This window comes from Oncorhynchus clarkii, chromosome 5 (assembly GCF_045791955.1).
Source record: "Oncorhynchus clarkii lewisi isolate Uvic-CL-2024 chromosome 5, UVic_Ocla_1.0, whole genome shotgun sequence".
Classification (NCBI taxonomy): Eukaryota; Metazoa; Chordata; class Actinopteri; order Salmoniformes; family Salmonidae; genus Oncorhynchus; species Oncorhynchus clarkii.
The window spans coordinates 82,666,633-82,688,837 of NC_092151.1; the positions used below are offsets into that span (position 1 = coordinate 82,666,633).

Consider the following 22,205-nt stretch of genomic DNA (forward strand, 5'->3'; position numbering starts at 1 on the left):
AGGAGTACACTACATCAGTCATTGGCTTCATCAATAAGTGCATTGATGACGTCGTCCCCACAGTGACTATACGTACATACCCCAACCAGAAGCCATGGATCACAGGCAACATTCACTCTGAGCTAAAGGGTAGAGCTGCCGCTTTCAAGGAGCGGGACTCTAACCGGGAAGCTTATAAGAAATCCCGCTATGCCCTCCGACGAACCATCAAACAGGCAAAGCGTCAATACAGGACTAAGATTGAATTGTACTACGCCGGCTCCAACGCTCATCAGATGTGGCAGGGCTTGCAAACTATTACAAACTACAAAGGGAAGCACAGCCACAAGCAGCACAGTGACACAAACATACCAGACAAGCTAAATTACTTCTATGCTCGCTCGAGGCAAGCAACATGCATGAGAGCATCAGCTGTTCCGGATGACTGTGATCACGCTCTCCGTAGCCGATGTGAGCAAGACTTTTAAACAGGGCAACATTCACAAGGCTTCAGGGCCAGATGGATTACCAGGACGTGTACTCCGAGCATGCGCTGACCAACTGGCAAGTGTCTTCACTGACATTTTCAACCTGTCCCTGACTGAGTCTGTAATACCAGCATGTTTCAAGCAGACCACTATAGTCCATGTGCCCAAGAACGTCTGTAGCCATGAAGTGCTTTGAAAGGCTGGTCATGGCTCACATCAACACCATTATCCCAGAAACCCTAGACCCACTGCAATTTGCATACCGCCCAAACAGATCCACAGATGATGCAATCTCTATTGCGCTCTACATTGCCCTTTCCCACCTGAACTAAAGGAACACCTATGTGAGAATGGACTGGCCACCCCCCATAGCCTGGTTCCTCTCTAGGTTTTGGCCTTTCTATGGAGTTTTTCCTAGCCACCGTGCTTCTACACCTGCATTGCTTGCTGTTTGGGGTTTTAGGCTGCGTTTCTGTACAGCACTTTGATATATCAGCTGATGTAAGAATGGCTATATATAGTGGGGCAAAAAAGTATTTAGTTAGCCACCAATTGTGCAAGTTCTCCCACTTCAAAAGATGAGAGAGGTGCACTTCAACTATAACAGACAAAATGAGAAAAAAAATCCAGAAAACCAAATTGTAGGATTTTTAATGAATTTATTTGCAAATTATGGTGGAAAATAAGTATTTGGTCACCTACAAACAAGCAAGATTTCTTACCATAGTGCCCTCAAAGCTCATCACTAAGGACCCTGGGACTATCTTATTATTTTATCTTTATTTAACTAGGCAAGTCAGTTAAGGACAAATTCTTATTTTCAATGACAGCCTAGGAACAGTGGGTTAACTGCCTTGTTCAGGGGCAGAATGACAGATTTCAACCGTGTCAGCTTGGGGATTAGATCTTGCAACATTTCAGTTCCTAGTCCAACGCTCTAACCATTAGGCTCCCTGCTGCCGACTAAACACCTCCCTCTGCAACTGGATCCTGGACTTCCTGAGGGGCCGCCCCCAGGTGGTGAGGGAAGGTAACAACACATCCGCCACGCTGATCCTTAACACGGGGACCCATCATAGGTACGTGCTCAGTCCCCTCCTGTACTCCCTGTTCACTCATGACTGCATGGCCAGGCATGACTTTAACACCATCATTAACTTTGCAGACAGCACAACAGTGGTAGGCCTGATTACGACAATGATGAGACAGCCTATAGGGAGGTCAGAGACCTGGCCGTGTGGTGCCAGGATAACAACCTCTCTCTCAACGTGATCAAGACAAAGGAGATGATTGTGGACTACAGGAAAAGGAGGACAGAACACGCCCCCATTCACAAATACAATGACTTGAATGGGATTTGTGCCACAAATGCTAACATGTCAGTATGTGGAAACAGTGCCAGGGAAACTAAATCAAAGCATGGATTAATGAGATCATATCTTGTCCATAAACTGCTTATAGGGTAAGGAAACCAATTTGTCACTTTGTAATTTGGGTGAACTATAACCAAAAAACTGTTCTTTGGAAGCCCAATGAGTCAAACATTTGGCTGTAATAGAAGAACACAAGGATCCAAAAGTTTATGTTTTGACCCAAGATGTTTTGACCCATTTTGGTAACCAGAGCTCACACAATGTCCACTTGGTACACACTGATTGAATCAACATTGTTTCCACGTCATTTCAATGAAATTCCATTGAATTGACATCTTTGCCCAGTGGTTGCTTGATGTGCAACAAAAGTCAGAAGCTATTCACCAATGTCTTCAGGATGTTGTTTCCCTGAATAGAAGTCAAAGTCATGTACAACAGGATTTTCCAAACCTTGTCTCTCTTGAAACCCATTCCTGACACTTAGAAAAAAGGAAATAAACAGTTAGATCATTAAGTGTTCTTCAATTACAGCCAAATGGTTGACTCACGGGGCTTCCAAATAACAGTATTTTGGTTAAAGAGATAGTTCACCCAAATTACAAAGTGACAAATTGGTTTCCTTACCCTGTAAGCAGTCTATGGACAAGGTATGATCGCATTAATCCATGCTTTGGTTTAGTTTCACTGGCACTGTTTCCACACACTAACATGTTAGCATTTGTGGCATAAATCCCACTCAAGCCACAGGAATGATATTAGCATTTTTCGCACATCATGTTCAAATCATCTATAAGTGACTGTGTTGAGTTTGACAATCAATTTGGCACTGAGTGTACAAAACATTATGAACACCTTCCAATATTGAGTTGCACCCGCTTTTGCCCTCAGAACAGCCTCGATTTGTCAGGGCATGGACTCTACAAGGTTCTGAAAGCATTCCACTGGGATGCTGGCCCATGTTGACTCCAATGCATCCCACAGTTGTGTCAAGTTGGCTTGATGTCCTTTGGGTGGTGGATCATTCTTGATACACACGGGAAACTGTTGAGTGTGAAATAACCCACCAGCGTTGCAGTTCTTGACACACTCAAACTGGTGCTCCTGGCACCTACTACCATAACCCGTTCAAAGGCAATTAAATATTTTGTCTTGTCCATCCACCCTCTGAATAGCACACAGACACAATCCATGTCTTCTTCTGTGAGGTTTAACGGTGGTTGGCATCCAATATGTTGCATTTCCACTGAACTATAGTATAGATCCATTACACTTTGCGATGGGAAAGGGGAGCCGAATAATATACGTATATTTTAATTACCCTACCAACTAACCCTATACTCAATAAAACGCATCACCTTATTCCACTACTAACCCTATCTGATCCTACCCCAGGCCAACGGCCTGAGAGGACGGGACACTACCACACAACACACAATGTAACTCTTCTGAAGTCAAATCTCCTACCCCAAGTACTTCTCTGCAGCTGCCACCACAACATCTATTTTCAGTGATTTACGTTTAATTTCTACAGTAAAGTTGATAACCATTGCCATGAACACTAAGAAGCCAACCTTATTAAAGCATATATCACTCATTGGCCTATCCCTTTGTGCTGGCACAGATCTACTATTCACAGGGATCCTCTCCGAATCCCTCACCCATGACGCATCCTCATATTTCCCAAGAACCGTACAATACTGTTGAAGTTGCAGAGGGAAGGAAGAACAGATGTGTTAGTGAGAATTCGACTTAAGTGGAAGTCAGGATTTGTGAATGTGAATGTGTTTTTCTTTAAACCTAGATAAAATCTGTTTTTAAATTAGTGCTGCTATGGACCAACTGGAGCCCCTGTGATGATGGAGTGCAGTGCTCGGTTACCTTGTTAGAGGCTACTGGGAGGAGACATGTCTGCCCGCCTGCCGTGAAGTTACAGAAGACCTCAATGGTGTCTGACGGACATCCCAGGTTAGGGTCGATCCAGTACAGTCCTACAGAGGTACAGGTCTTGGATCTTAATTTGATCACTCTGTTGTTGCAGGACATTTCCAGCAAAGTAGTAAATGCAGAGTTGTGGCATATTCAAGGTTCAAAAAGGCTTCTACAGTTTGTAATTTCACATTTAAATTGTCAAGACTTGATTTGCCCCAACAAAAAATGTATCAACCCCTGCAAAAATACCCATTAATTATAATCCACACAATAATTCACATTTCCTGCTGCTGCAGGATTATTTCCCTGGTCAAATTAAGATAGCAACTACAGTCTATTCTACTGAGTAAATCTGTGAAGATTACTAATATTGATGTAGATTGGGGAAAAGTGTCCATTAAACTGATACATTCTGTAAATCGGTTCTCACCGTCAGAGAGCTTCTGTTGGCAGTCCAGCAGGTCCTTGCAAAATCGTGCCGGGTTCTCCCGGGTTCCGAGCGGTTTCTTCATGCTCTCGATCACACTGCTCAGGTAGTGCAGGGTCTTAAAGATCCCTGCATTCTGGTCCGAGAGGGACATCTCCGTGTTCTGGTAGATCTAGGCAAGCAGGGTTAGCATAGTCCACACAGTCCAGAGTGTTGCAGCATGCATGGGAAGAGGTTAGGAGAAAGCCACAGAGACAGCCAATCCAAAGCATGGACACATGGATGAATCAAACATTTCATAAGCATGAATTCATGCAGACACATGCAAGATGCATGCATAGAGGCACAACCCATATCCAACCATAGAAACACCATGTCAAGGTATTTAGAAAAGTTGCAAGCAATGTGTTTTGCATGTGTTAAACGCAATTAAATAAGGTTTATTTGTAGGCAAGGTAGTGACAGGCACCCACACATTAGTGAAAATACCATAGTATTAAAGAGCAAAAAACGAACAGGAAGATTTTTGTAAATTGCTTTACTGAAAATTGTCACTTAACAGTAAATATCATTAGAGTGAAGATATATCAACAGTGAATGTTATATATGGTAAATATGTTGTCTAAAGATTAAACTTCTGTCTCGTGTATAGACCAACAGTGAGTGCTTTACCTCTGTCCTCAAGGCACCATTGGACTCAAACAGAGAGTTGTACTCGATTCGTCTCTGAGGATACAACACCAACAAGTACAGTTTAATCACAGAGGCAGTAATAAGCAGAAAGCAGTAAACCAGAGGCTGGAATCAACAAATCTACACATTTTCAACTTAGTAGGGGCATACTAATCAATGTCACTGAAAGCCTCCTCCCTGATTATTACATAACAAAAATGCCATTGTAATATTGTAGTTTAGATTTATTGGTTCAATACAACTGTTGAAACAGCTCACAGAGCACAGGGAAAGGAAGGCCACACAGATTACACTGTATGCTCCGCTTCTATGCTACCTCTGGCCCTGCAGCTATAAGACTGTTGCTTTTTCCCATTCCATCAAAAGCCGTATCTAAGCTTAGCCTGGCACCAAGCCTAGGACAGAGAGAGAGAGAGAGAGAGATAGAGAATACTTTTGTACTCGAAAAATACTCCATCATCAACAGGCTCTGTATTTCAGAAATCACACTGTCAAGTACCCATGATGCAGTGTTCAACTATTTAGCCATTTAAACCATTTATTTTTGAAGAAAAGTTTTTCTCACTGGCTTTCATGTATTTGAGATGTCGTACTTGATGACAGTTGTTCTCCATTGGAGCGATGTGATTGGTTGGCCAACATTCTGGGGCGAGGCTTAGCGAAGGGTCAATTAAGAATTGAAACTGGCAATAACTGATCATGGCCATGAACTCACAGGAGCCAGTAAATGTTTTGACCCATTTTGGAAACCAGAGCTCACACAATGTCCACTTGGTACACACTGGTTTAATCAACATTGTTTCCACGTCATTTCAATGAAATTACGTTGAATTGACATCTTTGCCCAGTGGGTGCTTGATGTGCAACAAAAGTCAGAAGCTATTCACCAATGTCTTCAGGATGTTGTTTCCCTGAATAGAAGTCAAAGTCATGTACAACAGGAGTTTCCAAACCTTGTCTCTCTTGAAACCCATTCCTGACACTTAGAAAAAAGGAAATAAACAGTTGGATCATTAAGTGTTATTCTATTACAGCCAAATGTTTGACTCACAGGACTTCCAAAGAACGTTTTTTTATTTAAAAAAATAGTTCACCCAAATTACAAAGTGACAAATTAGTTTCTTAGCGAAGGGCTTAGCGAAGGGTCAATTACCAGGGTTAGAGGTTCCAAGCATGTATTATTCATTAAATTTCTATGTGTGCTGCTGCTGCACAGAGAGGGGGAGGGGAGGGGGGGGGGGTGCGTTGCCTAGGCAAACCAATACTTGTTTGCTACAACACCTTGTTTGAATCCGGACAAAGAAAAATATAAATGCTTTATTACAGATTATGTCACTATCTGTGAATGAAACAGGATACTTACGGTCGGGCCAGGAGCACCAGGGGGGCCCTGGGAGAGAGAACACAGAGAGGATTTTGACATAAACACAAAATAAACAGATACAAAGACATATGTCTTCGTAAAGACGACAAACCTCAATCTCTATGAACTGCCATAGAACTGTCAAGTAACTGTAAGTAGTAGGGAATCAATAAGATAGGTTAGGACATAGTAATGGGGGGGACACTTACTCTGGGCCCTGGATGTCCCTGTGGCCCCTGGGGTCCCTGATACACAAACACACAACATGGTGTTACAATGGTGTCCAAGCAATGACATCACAATAGAATATTTGATGCACCTCCACTACTCTCTAGTACTCTCAAATTAACAAAGATTGCAGAAAATGTATTTGTTAAAATATACACTCAGTGGCCAGTTTATTAGGTAGACCCATCTAGCACCAGGTTGGACATTTTGCCTCCAGAACAGTCTGAATTATTTGGGGCATGACGTTCAATCATTGCTCAATTGGTATCAAGGGCCCTAACGTGTGCCAGCAAAACATGCTGCTTATGCTAAATCCTGACTCTTCCATCAGCATGACGCAACAGGAACCGGGATTCGTCAGACCAGGCAATGTTTTTCCAATCCCCAATTGTCCAGTGTTGGTGATCACTTGCCCACTGGAGCCGCTTCTTCTTGTTTTTAGCTGATAGGAGGGGAACCCGGTCTGGTCGTCTGCTGCAATAGCCCATTCTTGACATGGATCAACTAGTTGTGCCTTCTGAGATGCCGTTATGCACACCACTGTTGTACTGTGCTGTTATTTGTCTATTCGTGGCTCGCCTGTTACCATTCTTGCCATTCTCCTTCAACCTCTCTTATCAACAAGCTGTTTTTGCCCACAGGATTGATGCTGACTGGATGTTTTTTGTTGTTGTTACACCATTCTCTGTAAACCCTAGACACTGTCATGAGTGAAAAGCCCAGGAGGGTGTCCGTTTCTGAGAAACTGGATCCGGCACGCCTGGCATCAACGATCATACCACGCTCAAGTCGCTTAGGTTACTCGTTTTGCCCATTCTAACGTTCAATCAAACAGTAACTGAATGCTTCGATGTCTGTCTGCCTGCTTTATATAGCAAGTCACGGCCACCTGACTGTCTACAGGAGCGATCAATTTCCGTGAACAGGTGGTGTACCTAATAAACTGGCCCCTGAGTGTGTTGATATTAACATTATACATTTTGTATAAAATAGCTGCTCTAGTCTAAACGATCCTATCATAATCATACTTTACACCCTGAAGAGCTGCAGTCAGTACAAAGGGTTCTGTGTTGAGGGCTCTCTTTGTGTTTCTGTAATGGAGCTCTACCGCCCCCACTGGCCAATGAGGGAACTGACGGCACAGTACTATAGCAGCAGCCTTCTGCAGGCAGCTGGTTCTTATTAGGCCCCTGAGGAGCTGCCTAGAAGTGTGTAAGTGTTTGTGTGTCTGTTTACTGTGTGTGCTTTTGTGTTTTTCTCGCTCTCTCTCTACTGTTTGTGTGTAACTGCCTATGAGTCTCGATGGGGCTTAGGGAGCCGTGAGAATCTTCAACCAGTTTACATGGCAGAGCGTGAGCTGTGAGAATCTTAAAACAGTTTACACGGCAGAGTGATAGGGAACAGTATACTGTACATTAACCCGGTCATGGCTAGAAGGGGCCCAGCTTTAGTCAAATTAATGTCAGATTTGACTTTTCGTAGCAGGTTAGGAGAACTTACGCAGCAGGTTAGGAGAATTAACGTAGCAGGTTAGGAGAATTAAAGTAGCAGGTTAGGACAATTAGGTTAAGGTTAGGAAAAGGGTTAGGGTTAGCTAAAATGCAAAAGCTGGATCCCTTCTAGCCATGACCCATTAATCACCATAGAGGATCACAGCACTAACATTATGACAAGGCATTTCCTGTTCACTGAGGCAGTAAGGCTCCATGCACAGCCCACAGTGTACTGGAAATCCCCCTGCAACAGCTACTTTCATCACGAGCCTACCCAGGTAGCATGGTTATTACCTCAGGAAACACTGCCCATAGCTACAGTTCACACAAACCAAACAAGGCCACGTGTCTTCCAGTGTGTCAATCATAGTTCATAGATTAAACACCTACGCTGTACTTCACACATAACCTTGTGGTTTTCCAATGCCTACCGAGTGTTGCATAGACTGCTTTCTCTCCAATGGATTATAGAACTCTACAGAATGTATTCAGAATTCAAATAATACCAAGTATTGGATTCAGATCTCACCATTTCCCCATGGCTTCCCCTTGGACCCTTCGGTCCCTGTGGAGGAGAAAATAAGACTTTTAAAATACACTGGTTTCTTTTCTAAGTACAAGTACCCCAATTATTCTGGGTATCCCTCCATTCCATGCAGGTGTTGAACAGTACACTGGACAGGAGCAGCATAGGTCATCCATACATGTTCTCCGCTGTTTTGGGACAATTTGTCCAGTTCCATCCATGGGTGGTTGGTTCTTCTAACTCTGTTATTCCTACAGTATAAAGCCCTTCATATAAGCACAACATACTAGTGACACACCAGGTACTGTAGCAAAGTGTGACTAGACAGATCTCTATTCCAAACTATCTCCCAGGAGAATTACAATGATGGAAAGTACCACTTGAGGCTTGAACTTGATTGATTTATGGTTTATGCCTGAGGAGTCATGAATACACACTCTCTCTCTAGTCTAGAAAATGTCTGACTTTGACAACAGAGGGGCTTATCAATTCAGTGGACGACCGTTATGGAAACACTCCAGCCAGTTAGTTCAACAAAAGCCACGTTCACAAGACAGACAGGGCAGAGTGCCCGCTCTTAAAATGGACCACTCACTCACTCACACACACACACACACACTCACACACTCACACACACTCACACACTCACACACTCACACACTGAACCTACAGGTTTCCCCATTGGGCCGATCATCCCTTCTGGTCCAACAGGTCCACTGAAACCCTGAAACAGACAGATAGAGGAGAGATCAGCACACACACAATTTTTATACATCATTTATTGCAACAAATCAAATCAAACTTTATTAGTCACATGCGCCGAATACAACCTTACCGTGAAATGCTTACTTACAAGCCCTTAACCAACAGTGCAGTTCAGTGCAGTTCAAGAAGAGTTCATATTTACCAAATAACTAAAGTTAAAAAAATATATATATAAAAAGTAACACAATAACATAACAATAACGAGGCTATATACAGGGGGTACCGGTACCAGTTTGCGGCGGTAAAGGTTAGTTCAGGTAATTTGCAGAGGTGTGGACTCGAGTCACATGACTTAGACTCTAGTCACAAATATGAGGACTTGCAACTCGACTTTGACTTTAACACCAATGACTCATGACTTAACTTGGACTTGAGCCTTTTGACTCAAACTGACTTATTACTCTCCCCAAGCCCAAACATAGAAAATGACAGACGGAGCTTTGTTCAACATTTGAAGCTGCACAAAGAACGGTAAGTCGTGGCTAATATAGCCGACAGCTATATCATTCATAACTTTGCCAGTGTTTGCATGTTGGCTAACGTAACGTTAAATCAATGAGCCTCTACACAGTCAGTCAGTGCGGGAACGTGATCATTGCACCCAAGATTGAGCTACAACTGGCTAAGCAGTTGGTAGCCTAAATCCTGCCTGATGTTACTGCTGTTTTTAAAGCCATTGACATACACTGTATGTTAGCCTACTGTAACCACACACACTGTTGGTTACAGTAGCGACTATTGTCGCTCCTTGAAAGCAGCAGCTCTAGCCTTTAGCTTGATACGGATGTTGCCTGTAATCCATGGCTTCTGATTGGGATATGTACATATAGTCACTGTGGGGACGACGTTGTTGATGTACTTATTGATAAAGCCGATGACTGAGGTGGTATACTTCTCAATGCCATTGGATGAATCCCGGAACATATTCCAGTCTGTGCTAGCAATGACAATGACCAGTGGAGTTGGCAGGACACCACAAACAGATCTGGGACCAGGCCAGTCCCACCTTCTACCCTGTGACCTCTGACCCCTATGTATTGTTTCCATGGGGAGTCTGGCTTGGCAGGAGAGAGGGGGACCCTCTACTGTAGAGTAGCATCCGCGTCATCTGACCACTTCCGTATTGAGCGAGTTACTGGCATTTCCTGCTTTAGTTTTTGCTTGTAAGCAGATATCAGGAAGATAGAATTATGGTCAGATTTGCCCAATGTAGGGCGGGGGAGAGCTTGTATGCATCTGTGTGTGTGAAGTAAAGGAGAGTTTTTTTCCCTCTGGTTGCACATGTGACATGCTGGTAAAATGTGGTAAAACTGATTTAAGTTTAACTGCATTAAAGTCCCCGGCCACTAGGAGCACCGCTTCTGGATGAGCATTTTCTTGTTTGCTTATGGCCTTATAGAGTTGGTTGAGTGTGGTCTTAGTACCAACATCAGTCTGTGGTGGTAAATAGACGACTACGAATAATATAGATGAGAACTCTCTTGGTAGATAGTGTGGTCGACAGCTTATCATAAGGTCCTCTACCTCAGGCAAGCAATACCTTGAGACTTCTTTAATAATAGACATCGCGCACCAGCTGTTTTCGACAAAAAGACACACACCCCCACCACTCGTCTTACCAGACGTAGCATCTCTGTTCTGCTGGTGCATGGAAAATCCTGCCTGCTCTATATTATCTGTGTTGACGTTTAGCCATGACTCGGTGAAACATAAGATATTACAGTTCTTAATGTACCGTTGGTAGGATAATCATAATCAAATCATCCATTTTATTTTCCAATGATTGCATGTTAGCAAGTAGAATGGAAGGCAGTGGGAGTTTACTCGCTCGCCTACGGATTCTCAGAAGGCAGCCCTATCTGTGTCCTCTTTTCCTGTCTTTTCTTCATCCAAATGACGAGGATCTGGGCCTGTTCCCGGGAGAGCAGTATATCCTTCTCGTCGGACTCCTTAAAGGAAAAAGTATCTTCCAGTTCGTGGTGAGTAATCGCTGTTATTTTCAGTCATAAGAGACGGTAGCAGCAACATTATGTACAAAATAAGTACAAATATATGTTACAAACAATGCAAAAATCTAACAAATTAGCACAATTGGTTAGGAACATGTAAAACGTCAGCCATCCTCTTCGGCACCATCTTAACAGTAAGTGCTGATTCTGTACTTACCAGAATGCCAACAGGACCTTTAGGACCAGGTATGCCTTTGAAACCCCAATCCCCATTTGGTCCCTTTGAAAAACACAGAACAGTCATTTGCTTGATCACTGCTAATTGATCATGTCTATAAGAACACGTTTAACTTGTCAGTGGAGGGCATAGGGGTATTATTATTTAACTATGCAAGTCAGTAAGAACAATTTCTTAATAACAATGAGCCTACACCAGCCAATTGTGCGCCACGCTTGGGACTCCCAATCACAGCCAGATGTGATACAGCCTGGATTTGAACCAGCGACTGTAGTGACACCTCTTTCACTGAAATGCAGTGACTTAGACTGCTGTGCCACTCGGGAGCTTAATATATAGGGCTGAATAGCTCATCGAGGGCAGACAAGGATGGTGAATGTCTGTGGTGATCTCTCAGAGCCTCTGACTCACCTTAGGTCCTGGAAAACCAGAGAAGCCAATCATCCCCAGGTCTCCCGGCTCCCCCTGCAGGCCAGAGAAACAAACACACTCTGGTACAACAGGAACACAAATGAAACACACAACTCAATCACAAGATAAAATGACACTCCGATACAACTCAATCACAAGACAAAATGACACTCCGATACAACTCAATCACAAGACAAAAGGACACTCTGACACAACACAATCACAAGACAAAATGACACTCCGATACAACACAATCACAAGACAAAATGACACTCCGATACAACACAATCACAAGACAAAAGGACATTCTGACACAACACAATCACAAGACAATAAGACACTATGACACAACACAATCACAAGACAATAAGACACTCTAACACAACACAATAAGACACTCTGGCACAACTCAACCACAAGACAATAAGACACTATGCCACAACACAATCACAAGACAATAAGACACTATGACACAACTCAACCACAAGACAATAAGACACTATGACACAACTCAACCACAAGACAATAAGACACTCTGACACAACTCAACCACAAGACAATAAGACACTCTGACACAACTCAACCACAAGACAATAAGACACTCTGACACAACTCAACCACAAGACAATAAGACACTCTGACACAACTCAACCACAAGACAATAAGACACTCTGACACAACTCAACCACAAGACAATAAGACACTCTGACACAACTCAACCACAAGACAATAAGACACTCTGACACAACTCAACCACAAGACAATAAGACACTCTGACACAACTCAACCACAAGACAATAAGACACTATGACACAACTCAACCACAAGACAATAACTTAACCACAAATCGCTCTGATTTGTGGTTGTTGCCTCCAAAAGGAAGAGTGTGAAGTTAGTAGACTATGTTATGAAACCATTTAACCTAGTTTCTGTTCCATATTCTCCCTCCTTGTTATGTATTCCAGACAGGGGTTTGGTCTCTGGTTTGCTCTCTGGTTGCCCTCTCATCCATTATCTTGTCTAACTCCAAGGAACCCGCAGACACCGAAACTAGGACATAAGAATGGTGGGTCCCTTATCGGTCAGTCTGGAGACAGTAGCACTGTCTGAGCACCTCCCCCGTCCCTGTCCCATGTCTGTCTGTCTGCCTGCCTGCCTGTCTATCTATCTGTCCTCAGCAGTGACAGAAGACTGTTTGCACAGATAATCACAAATTCATCAGATCAATGTGATTTCTTGAATTGAATGAAAGTTTCTAAATTGCTTTCAACACCTTGTGCGCATAGCGGTGGGGGCAATGTAGCTGTGGCAGCCTATCAGAATATTTGGAGGTGTGGCTAATTGGGGGCATGACTTTCACTGTGTTCTTTTTGCCCACCCGTGAGAGTGAATGTCATTACAGTTATTGTGGCCTATTGTACTTGTAATCCAATTTTAAACTAGTACACGGCCAGCATCTGTAATGATACTTGCACAACTGCATGTTATATTAAACAGCCTTATAAGCTTTATGTGTTAAGGTAGCCATTGCTTGGTTATGATATTGTGGTTACTAAATGTGAAGGTTTTCTGTAAAGAAAACATTTGAAAACATAATTTAAAGTTACTGAACAAACTTGTTTAATTTCTAGGGAATTAGTTCAATTGCTTGTAACCCAATTGAATCAATTTCAATAGGTAATTCCAAAGTCAAAAGTAAACTTGGGACAAGATGAAAAAATGGGTTGTATTTACATGAAATATGACTTTGTATTTGTTATTTAAGGTTCAACCAAAGGGGAAAGTAGTTTGAGTATTGAAAGAAATAGGTAGCAAATTGAAATATAATTTGAAGTCAAATATAATATATAAGAAATATTAAAGGTGGCATTGAATCATATATTTCCTTTCAATAAATGTCATTTTCTTTTTTAATTGAGAAAAACGTTTTTTTTGGTTGATCTAAATATAATTTTTTATGGTGTTGCTTAAACCTTTTCTGAGCTGTTTATGGCAAATATATGATGCTGTGAATAACCTGTGACCAGTTAGCGGAGCATTGGTGATATTCTACAATGGCTAGATGGACGCTGGACACTCACTGGTTGTCCTTTGAGTCCTGGGTCTCCTATCCTGCCTTGGTCTCCGGATGAGCCCTCCATGCCTTTGATTCCTGGGGTCCCCCTCTCTCCTGCCAAGCCAGACTCCCCCTGGAAACAATACATAGGGGTCAGAGGTCACAGGGTAGAAGGTGGGACTGGCCTGGTCCCAGATCTGTTTGTGGTGTCCTGCCAACTCCACTGGTCATGCACAACACTATAGGAGTGGGCTATATAGTACAGATCTGGGACCAGGCTAGGGTACTGTAAAGTTAATGGTGAGGGGTCATAGGGTGTGGGGTGAAGAGGGTACTGGGTGTAGGCTAAGTAGATTACCTTCTCTCCAGCAGGCCCCCTCTCTCCGACCAACCCAGGCAGACCAAGTTCCCCTCTGGGACCAGGTAGTCCTGCCGACCCCTCCTGCCCCACAGTGCCACGCTGGCCCTGACAAAAGATAGCACAGACAGTCAACATGGGCACACTAAATCATTGTTGACATGCTGTAAGATAAGCATGAAAAACACTGCTAATCAAATGGTATGTTGTCAAGTCACAGTGACATTTCAATCACCACTGATTCATGGCCTAGGCCTTTGAAAAGTCAAATGCTTAACAGTCAGACATTTGCTTATAAAACGTCAATACAAATGACTGACTGTTGTTGAACTGTTACAGTGCGCAGAGCCGCTGGCGACCACAATCATTTCCTGTTCCATCAGTGAGCCCAGGTGGAGGAGAGGGGAGTCAGTCATATTAAAATAACAGACGGAATGAGCCGTCGCCGGCCCGCTGGCCGTAAATACAGCAGCGTCTGTTACTGTCCCGCCTCGCCGGCCGTGAGGTGCAAGGATAACTCATGTCATCGCTGGGATAAAAAATAATCAGGAAGTGGTTTGGAATTACAGAGCTCTAGGTTTGTTGGTAGAACCTCAATCCCCGGGGCTGGAGAGAGGTCTTGCATAAGGAGAGGTACTGTAGTGGTCTCAGTCATTAAATCAGTGGGAGATTTAATTCTGGCCTGGAAATACATGACACACACGCCCATCTGCACTCATTCACACACGACCCACCCAAGTGAGACACATGGGCAATAATGTCCCATCCACCTGATCACAGTAAGGTCTCGGTTCTTAACTCGTCTTTTTGACAGACATGTCAACCCATAACATTGGTGGGAATTGGCCTGTATGGATAGGGCTACATTTACATTTCTTACAGAAGAAATATGAAAAGCATATGCATAATAACCATGGTAGCAATTGAAAGGGAACAGTTTGGAGATAAAGGGAAAATGGTTAGACCAAAGGTGAGGACACAACAGTTCACCTGAAACAAGACTGAATCCACACATCTAAACATCACACTGTTGATTTCATGTGCATTTTACATGTACTTTTTGCAGCATTTGTTGATAGCGAAATGTGAAAATACTCTGGATACATTCAGTAACATGATAAAACTATTACTGGAAAATGTGGCGTAGGTGTAAAATAAGACAAAGAAATGACAAGGGTTTGAGTGAGAGGACTAACTGGAGTCTCCAAGTGTTCACACAACTCTCCAAAATGTGCATAGTTCCTAAGCAATTTCAATGCACTGTTATGACTCAAAGAAGAGTCTTGAACTATAAGGTGCTTTTTAAGCTCTCCTAGCTGTGCTGTTGAGGAACTAGAACAAGTACACTTGTAGTTGTTTCATTTGGAACACAACAACTCTGAATCCCTGCCATCACACAATTACTGTTGTTTGTTTATGCAATCCAAAAACGGTCCATTATAAATCCCAATCTGAGTCAGGTGGGCATCATTTGAAAGCTTGTTCTATTGCCAACATGACTAAGTTCTAAAATAGGATCTTACAGTGTTAGGCTTTCACAAGGCATTTTAGAGAAACATGTTATTTCTGGAGCGCATTAGAAAGGAGTCATGAGTGGATACAGGTGTGTGTACCGCAGCAACCTGTCTTCACAATAAACAAACATAGGCTCATACTGTTCAGGACAACCCAGGGTATAACGCCATGTCATCGTGTAACTGTAAATCAAACATAGTGATCATAAACGTTGACACTGTATATAATTTGTAAATGTGAAGTGCACATTTGGACCGTATAGATGTTTTGGTTTGCTTGTATGACATCAAAGTGGTATTTATTATAATCCTCAATGTCATCTTAATTTACAGCTTTTCCCTCACTCAGACAACAAAATATTTGCAAAAGTTGCCCAATTAACAGAACGGCAATCAGTCAAAACCCATACAGCGCCGTGAAGTGCAGAGCCAGGGCTCTGACGTCATGTATATAATGTTACCGTACAGTCATTACGTTTCAATTTAGGCGCTTATTAGTGCCCAAAACTGCCATTTTCAACCAGTATAGAAGCACGAGTGTAAAAGGCTACCCAAATATAATAAATAAACCCCTTTAGCTTTACTATTCTGGCAAAGAGGATTGAGTGGCAAAAGTGCAACTAGTGTACTACTTGCACCCAGTGGAATTAATTAGGGAGAGACCAGGAGAGAAAGAGGAAGCAAGAGAGACAGAGAGGAGACAGAGAGGAGTGAGAGACAGAAAGAGATAGAGAGAGACAGAGGCAGAGAGAGACAGAAGGAGACAGAGAGAGACTTCGAAAACAAATCCAATTTTGAAAAACTCCCATATCTACTGGGTGAAATTCCACAGTGTGCCATCACAGCAGCAAGATTTGTGACCTGTTGCCACGAGAAAAGGGCAACCAGTGAAGAACACACACCATTGTAAATACAACCCATATTTATGCTTATTTATTTTATCTTGTGTCCTTCACCATTTGTACATTGTTAAAACACTGTATATATAATATGACATTTGTAATGTCTTTATTGTTTTGAAACTTCTGTATGTGTAATGTTTACTGTTCATTTTTATTGTTTATTTCACTTTATATATTAACTTTATATTTTATCTACCTCACTTGCTTTGGCAATGTTAACACGTTTCCCATGCCAATAAAGCCCTTGAATTGAATTGAATTGAGAGACAGAGAGGCAGAAAGGAGAGACAGAAGGAGATAGAAAGGGACAGAGAGGCAGAGAGGAGATACAGAAGGAGACAGAGAGAGACAGAGAGGCAGAGAGGAGAGAGAAACAGAAGGAGATAGAGAGGGGCAGAGAGGAGAGACAGAAGGAGATAGAGAGGGACAGAGAGGAGAGACAGAAGGAGATAGAGAGGGTCAGAGAGGCAGAGAGGAGAGACAGAAGGAGATAGAGAGAGACAGAGAGGCAGAGAGGAGAGAGAAACAGAAGGAGATAGATAGAGACAGAGGCAGAGAGGAGAGACAGAAGGAGACAGAGAGGCAGAGAGGAGACAGAAGGAGACAGAGAGAGGCAGAGAGGAGAGACAGAAGGAGATAGAGAGGGACAGAGAGGAGAGACAGAAGGAGATAGAGAGGGACAGAGAGGCAGAGAGGAGAGACAGAAGGAGACAGAAAGAGACAGAGAGGCAGAGAGGAGAGACAGAAGGAGATAGAGAGACAGAGGCAGAGAGGAGAGAGAAACAGAAGGAGATAGAGAGGGACAGAGGCAGAGAGGAGAGACAGAAGGAGCTAGAGAGGCAGAGAGGAGACAGAAGGAGACAGAGAGAGGCAGAGAGGAGAGACAGAAGGAGATAGAGAGAGACAGAGAGGCAGAGAGGAGAGACAGAAGGAGATAGAGAGAGACAGAGAGGCAGAGAGGAGAGACAGAAGGAGATAGAGAGAGACAGAGAGGCAGAGAGGAGAGAGAAACAGAAGGAGATAGAGACAGGGGCAGAGAGGAGAGACAGAAGGAGATAGAGAGGGACAGAGGCAGAGAGGAGAGACAGAAGGAGACAGAGAGGCAGAGAGGAGACAGAAGGAGACAGAGAGGCAGAGAGGAGAGACAGAAGGAGATAGAGAGAGACAGAGAGGCAGAGAGGAGAGAGAAACAGAAGGAGATAGAGAGAGGACAGAAGGAGACAGAGAGGCAGAGAGGAGACAGAAGGAGACAGAGAGGCAGAGAGGAGAGACAGAAGGAGATAGAGAGAGACAGAGAGGCAGAGAGGAGAGACCGAAGGAGATAGAGAGAGACAGAGAGGCAGAGAGGAGAGAGAAACAGAAGGAGATAGATAGAGGCAGAGAGGAGAGACAGAAGGAGATAGAGAGAGAAAGAGAGGCAGAGAGGAGAGACAGAAGGAGATAGAGAGGGACAGAGGCAGAGAGGAGAGACATAAGGATATAGAGAGGGACAGAGAGGCAGAGAGGAGAGACAGAAGGAGATAGAGAGAGACAGAGAGGCAGAGAGGAGAGAGAAACAGAAGGAGATAGAGAGGGACAGAGGCAGAGAGGAGAGACATAAGGATATAGAGAGGGACAGAGAGGCAGAGAGGAGAGACAGAAGGAGATAGAGAGAGACAGAGAGGCAGAGAGGAGATACAGAAGGAGACAGAGAGAGACAGAGAGGCAGAGAGGAGAGAGAAACAGAAGGAGATAGAGAGGGGCAGAGAGGAGAGACAGAAGGAGATAGAGAGGGACAGAGAGGGGAGACAGAAGGAGATAGAGAGGGTCAGAGAGGCAGAGAGGAGAGACCGAAGGAGATAGAGAGAGACAGAGAGGCAGAGAGGAGAGAGAAACAGAAGGAGATAGATAGAGACAGAGGCAGAGAGGAGAGACAGAAGGAGATAGAGAGGGACAGAGAGGCAGAGAGGAGAGACAGAAGGAGACAGAAAGAGACAGAGAAGCAGAGAGGAGAGACAGAAGGAGATAGAGAGACAGAGGCAGAGAGGAGAGAGAAACATAAGGAGATAGAGAGGGACAGAGGCAGAGAGGAGAGACATAAGGATATAGAGAGGGACAGAGAGGCAGAGAGGAGAGACAGAAGGAGATAGAGAGAGACAGAGAGGCAGAGAGGAGAGAGAAACAGAAGGAGATAGAGAGAGACAGAGAGGCAGAGAGGAGAGAGAAACAGAAGGAGATAGAGAGGGGCAGAGAGGATAGACAGAAGGATATAGAGAGGGACATAGAGGCAGAGAGGAGAGACAGAAGGAGATAGAGAGAGACAGAGAGAAGAGAGAAACAGAAGGAGATAGAGAGGGAGAAAGAGGCAGAGAGGAGAGAGAAACAGAAGGAGATAGAGAGGGACAGAGAGGCAGAGAGGAGAGACAGAAGGAGATAGAGAGGGACAGAGAGGCAGAGAGGAGAGACAGAAGGAGATACAGAGAGGCAGAGAGGAGAGACAGAAGGAGATAGAGAGAGACAGAGAGACGAGAGAAACAGAAGGAGATAGAGAGGGACAGAGAGGCAGAGAGGAGAGACAGAAAGAGACAGAGAGAGACAGAGAGGTTAGAGAGGAGAGAGAAACAGAAGGAGATAGATAGAGACAGAGTGATAGAGAGGAGAGACAGAAGGGGACAGAGAGAGACAGAGAGGCAGAGACAGAAGGAGACAGAGAGGCAGAGAGGAGAGAGAAACAGAAGGAGATATAGAGAGACAGAGGCAGAGAGGCAGAGACAGACACTGTATATATATAATATGACATTTGTAATGTCTTTATTGTTTTGAAACTTCTGTATGTGTAATGTTTACTGTTGATTTTTATTGTTTATTTTGTATATTATCTACCTCACTTGCTTTGGCAATGTTAACACATGTTTCCCATGCCAATAAAGCCCCTTGAATTGAATTGAATTGAATTGACAGAAGGAGACAGAGAGAGACAGAGGCAGAGACAGAAGGAGACAGAGAGAGACATAGAGGTTAGAGAGGAGAGAGAAACAGAAGGAGATAGATAGAGACAGAGTGATAGAGAGGAGAGACAGAAGGAGACAGAGAGGCAGAGAGGAGAGAGAAACAGAAGAAGATATAGAGAGACAGAGGCAGAGACAGAGAAGCAGAGACAGACACTGTATATATATAATATGACATTTGTAATGTCTTTATTGTTTTGAAACTTCTGTATGTGTAATGTTTACTGTTGATTTTTATTGTTTATTTTGTATATTATCTACCTCACTTGCTTTGGCAATGTTAACACATGTTTCCCATGCCAATAAAGCCCCTTGAATTGAATTGAATTGAATTGACAGAAGGAGACAGAGAGAGACAGAGGCAGAGACAGAAGGAGACAGAGAGAGAGACAGAGAAGCAGAGACAGAAGGAGACAGAGAGAGACAGAAGCAGAGACAGAAGGAGATAGAGAGAGACAGAGAGGCAGAGGAGAGAGAAACAGAAGGAGATAGAGAGAGACAAAGAGGCAGAGACAGAAGGAGACAGAGAGAGACAGAGCGGCAGAGACAGAAGGAGACAGAGAGAGACAGAGAGGCAGAGACATAAGGAGATAGAGAGAGACAGAGGCAGAAAGGAGAGAGAAGGAGATAGAGACAGAGTGATAGACAGCTAGTGGTCAGACTGTTTGGTCAGTAAGATAATACTAGATTTGGGGGATGGTGGTCAGATCAGGGGGACACAGAGGCTGGTCTATGATATGGTCTATGATCCTCTGTCTCCTACATATTTTCACTAATGACTAGCATTCCCCTGACTCCGTCTGACACATGTTAGACCCACAGAGAGACAGAAATAATTACTGCCAGGCATGTACCATTCACTGGTTACGCCATTCAACCAATTCAGAAAAGGGACATGGAGGGAGAGGAAGAGAAATGGGAGGAAAAGGGAAGACAGAAGAGGAGGAGGATGAAGAAGAAAATGGTGATGATAATGATGAAGAGTTGAACAAGTAGTGGAGGAGGAAGAGGAGGAAGAGGAGGAGGACAGAGTGTACTGTAAAACATTCCGATAGGTCGGCTCCTCTAGGGTAGCTGAAGCAGTATTTCTGACTGTATTGTTTTCCCTTGGGAGGTAATGTAGTTACAGTATGTGTGTAAAATCACCCTGGTTGTTTCCTGCTGGGATATCCCTCCCTGTGAGAGAGAGTCTATGTGTTTTCACCGTAAAGAACTCCCTCCCTAACCACCTCTGTGCCACCAGACTGGCTTCTTATGTAACTGACAGACAGGGTGGCTAATACTGAAGGTCATCCACTGTCGGTCTGGCTGCCTGGGTAGCAGGGGAAGACTAGAGGTCATCCACTGTCGGTCTGGCTGCCTGGGTAGCAGGGGAAGACTAGAGGTCATCCACTGTCAGTCTGGCTGCCTGGGTAGCAGGGGAAGACTAGAGGTCATCCATGCATGAAATACCCACATACTCAGGGCTGCCGGGGCTGCAGACTTTAGTATCAAGAATCCCATTGATCTCTGACCACAGAAACCCAATCAAATCAAATAAGCCATTTAATGACCAGTCATTTCCTGATGAATATCCTTCAGTACTTTAAACACAGCTGGTGGGAGCAGGATCCGTATTCCTTAAGCCTCCCAGTGTGCAGGAGTGCTGAACTAGGATCAGTTTCTCCTTTTAGATTATAATTGCTGTACAGGTTGGACCTGATGCTAGATCAGTATAAGAATACGGGCCCAGAAGGAGAGGGAGAAGGGAAAAGGAGGGGCAGCCATATTTCAGTCTTCTAAAGCTCCATTTCTCCTGTGATATGTTGATTTTCTGGATTACAGGAGTCTTTCCGTCCTGGTCGCAGTCTAGCCACAATCACATTAATAATGTTGTTGTTGTCTTAATCTACTCAAAGGACTTTTCTTCTTCATTAGTCCACAGTTCTCAAGATGTCAGCGGTCAAATGTTCAAGATTTAGGATTTTCACAAAGTATTCGTTTTGCATCATGTGATGCATCATGTGATGCATTATGCATCATCATTACTTTCATCACTTTGCTTCTTGAAAATCCAATATCTTGAAAACTTGATTGCTAACATGGACTAATGAAAAAAAAAAAAACATAATATAGTTTTTGAGTGTATTTTCCCTTTAATAATGGGATAATCTCATAACTTTATTCAGCCCATTCTTCAGTTTGGACATTTACTGTGACGCTAGCTAGTGTTGTGATTGCGTGTAATGTTGCAAGAGAAATAGATGAGTGAGGTTTTGAACGAGGAGACGCGGTAAAACTAAATAAGAAAGGGGTCACTGGATCGTAAACTTTATTCTGATTCAGAGAGCGGGTCAGACTGTCAGCCACAGACATTTAACAATGCTGAGAGAATGGCTCTCTTAAAGTTTGCTTACACAATGTAATAATCCCCTGACTCTTACTGTGACCTACTGTAGAGCACAGACAGGGCAAGAGTTTGTTTATGGACAGATTATAGAGCCCCATTCTGTGTGTGTGTGTGTGCGTGCGTGCGTGCGTGCCTGT

At 43.6% G+C, this 22,205-nt stretch overlaps 1 protein-coding gene across 1 annotated transcript in view; it reads right to left on the bottom strand.

Moving 5' to 3' along the window:
* Positions 1–22,205, bottom strand: part of LOC139409777 (collagen alpha-1(XXIV) chain) — a 74,976-nt gene that overhangs the window by 11,835 nt on the left and 40,936 nt on the right. The window contains exons 19-29 of the mRNA XM_071155155.1: positions 14,277–14,384; positions 13,944–14,051; positions 11,863–11,916; positions 11,431–11,493; positions 9,170–9,223; positions 8,503–8,538; positions 6,462–6,497; positions 6,253–6,279; positions 4,869–4,922; positions 4,200–4,368; positions 3,719–3,828 (exon numbers count right to left, since the gene is read on the bottom strand). Coding sequence (XP_071011256.1) covers positions 3,719–3,828; positions 4,200–4,368; positions 4,869–4,922; positions 6,253–6,279; positions 6,462–6,497; positions 8,503–8,538; positions 9,170–9,223; positions 11,431–11,493; positions 11,863–11,916; positions 13,944–14,051; positions 14,277–14,384 — 819 coding nt within the window. The remainder of the gene's footprint in view (positions 1–3,718; positions 3,829–4,199; positions 4,369–4,868; positions 4,923–6,252; positions 6,280–6,461; positions 6,498–8,502; positions 8,539–9,169; positions 9,224–11,430; positions 11,494–11,862; positions 11,917–13,943; positions 14,052–14,276; positions 14,385–22,205) is intronic.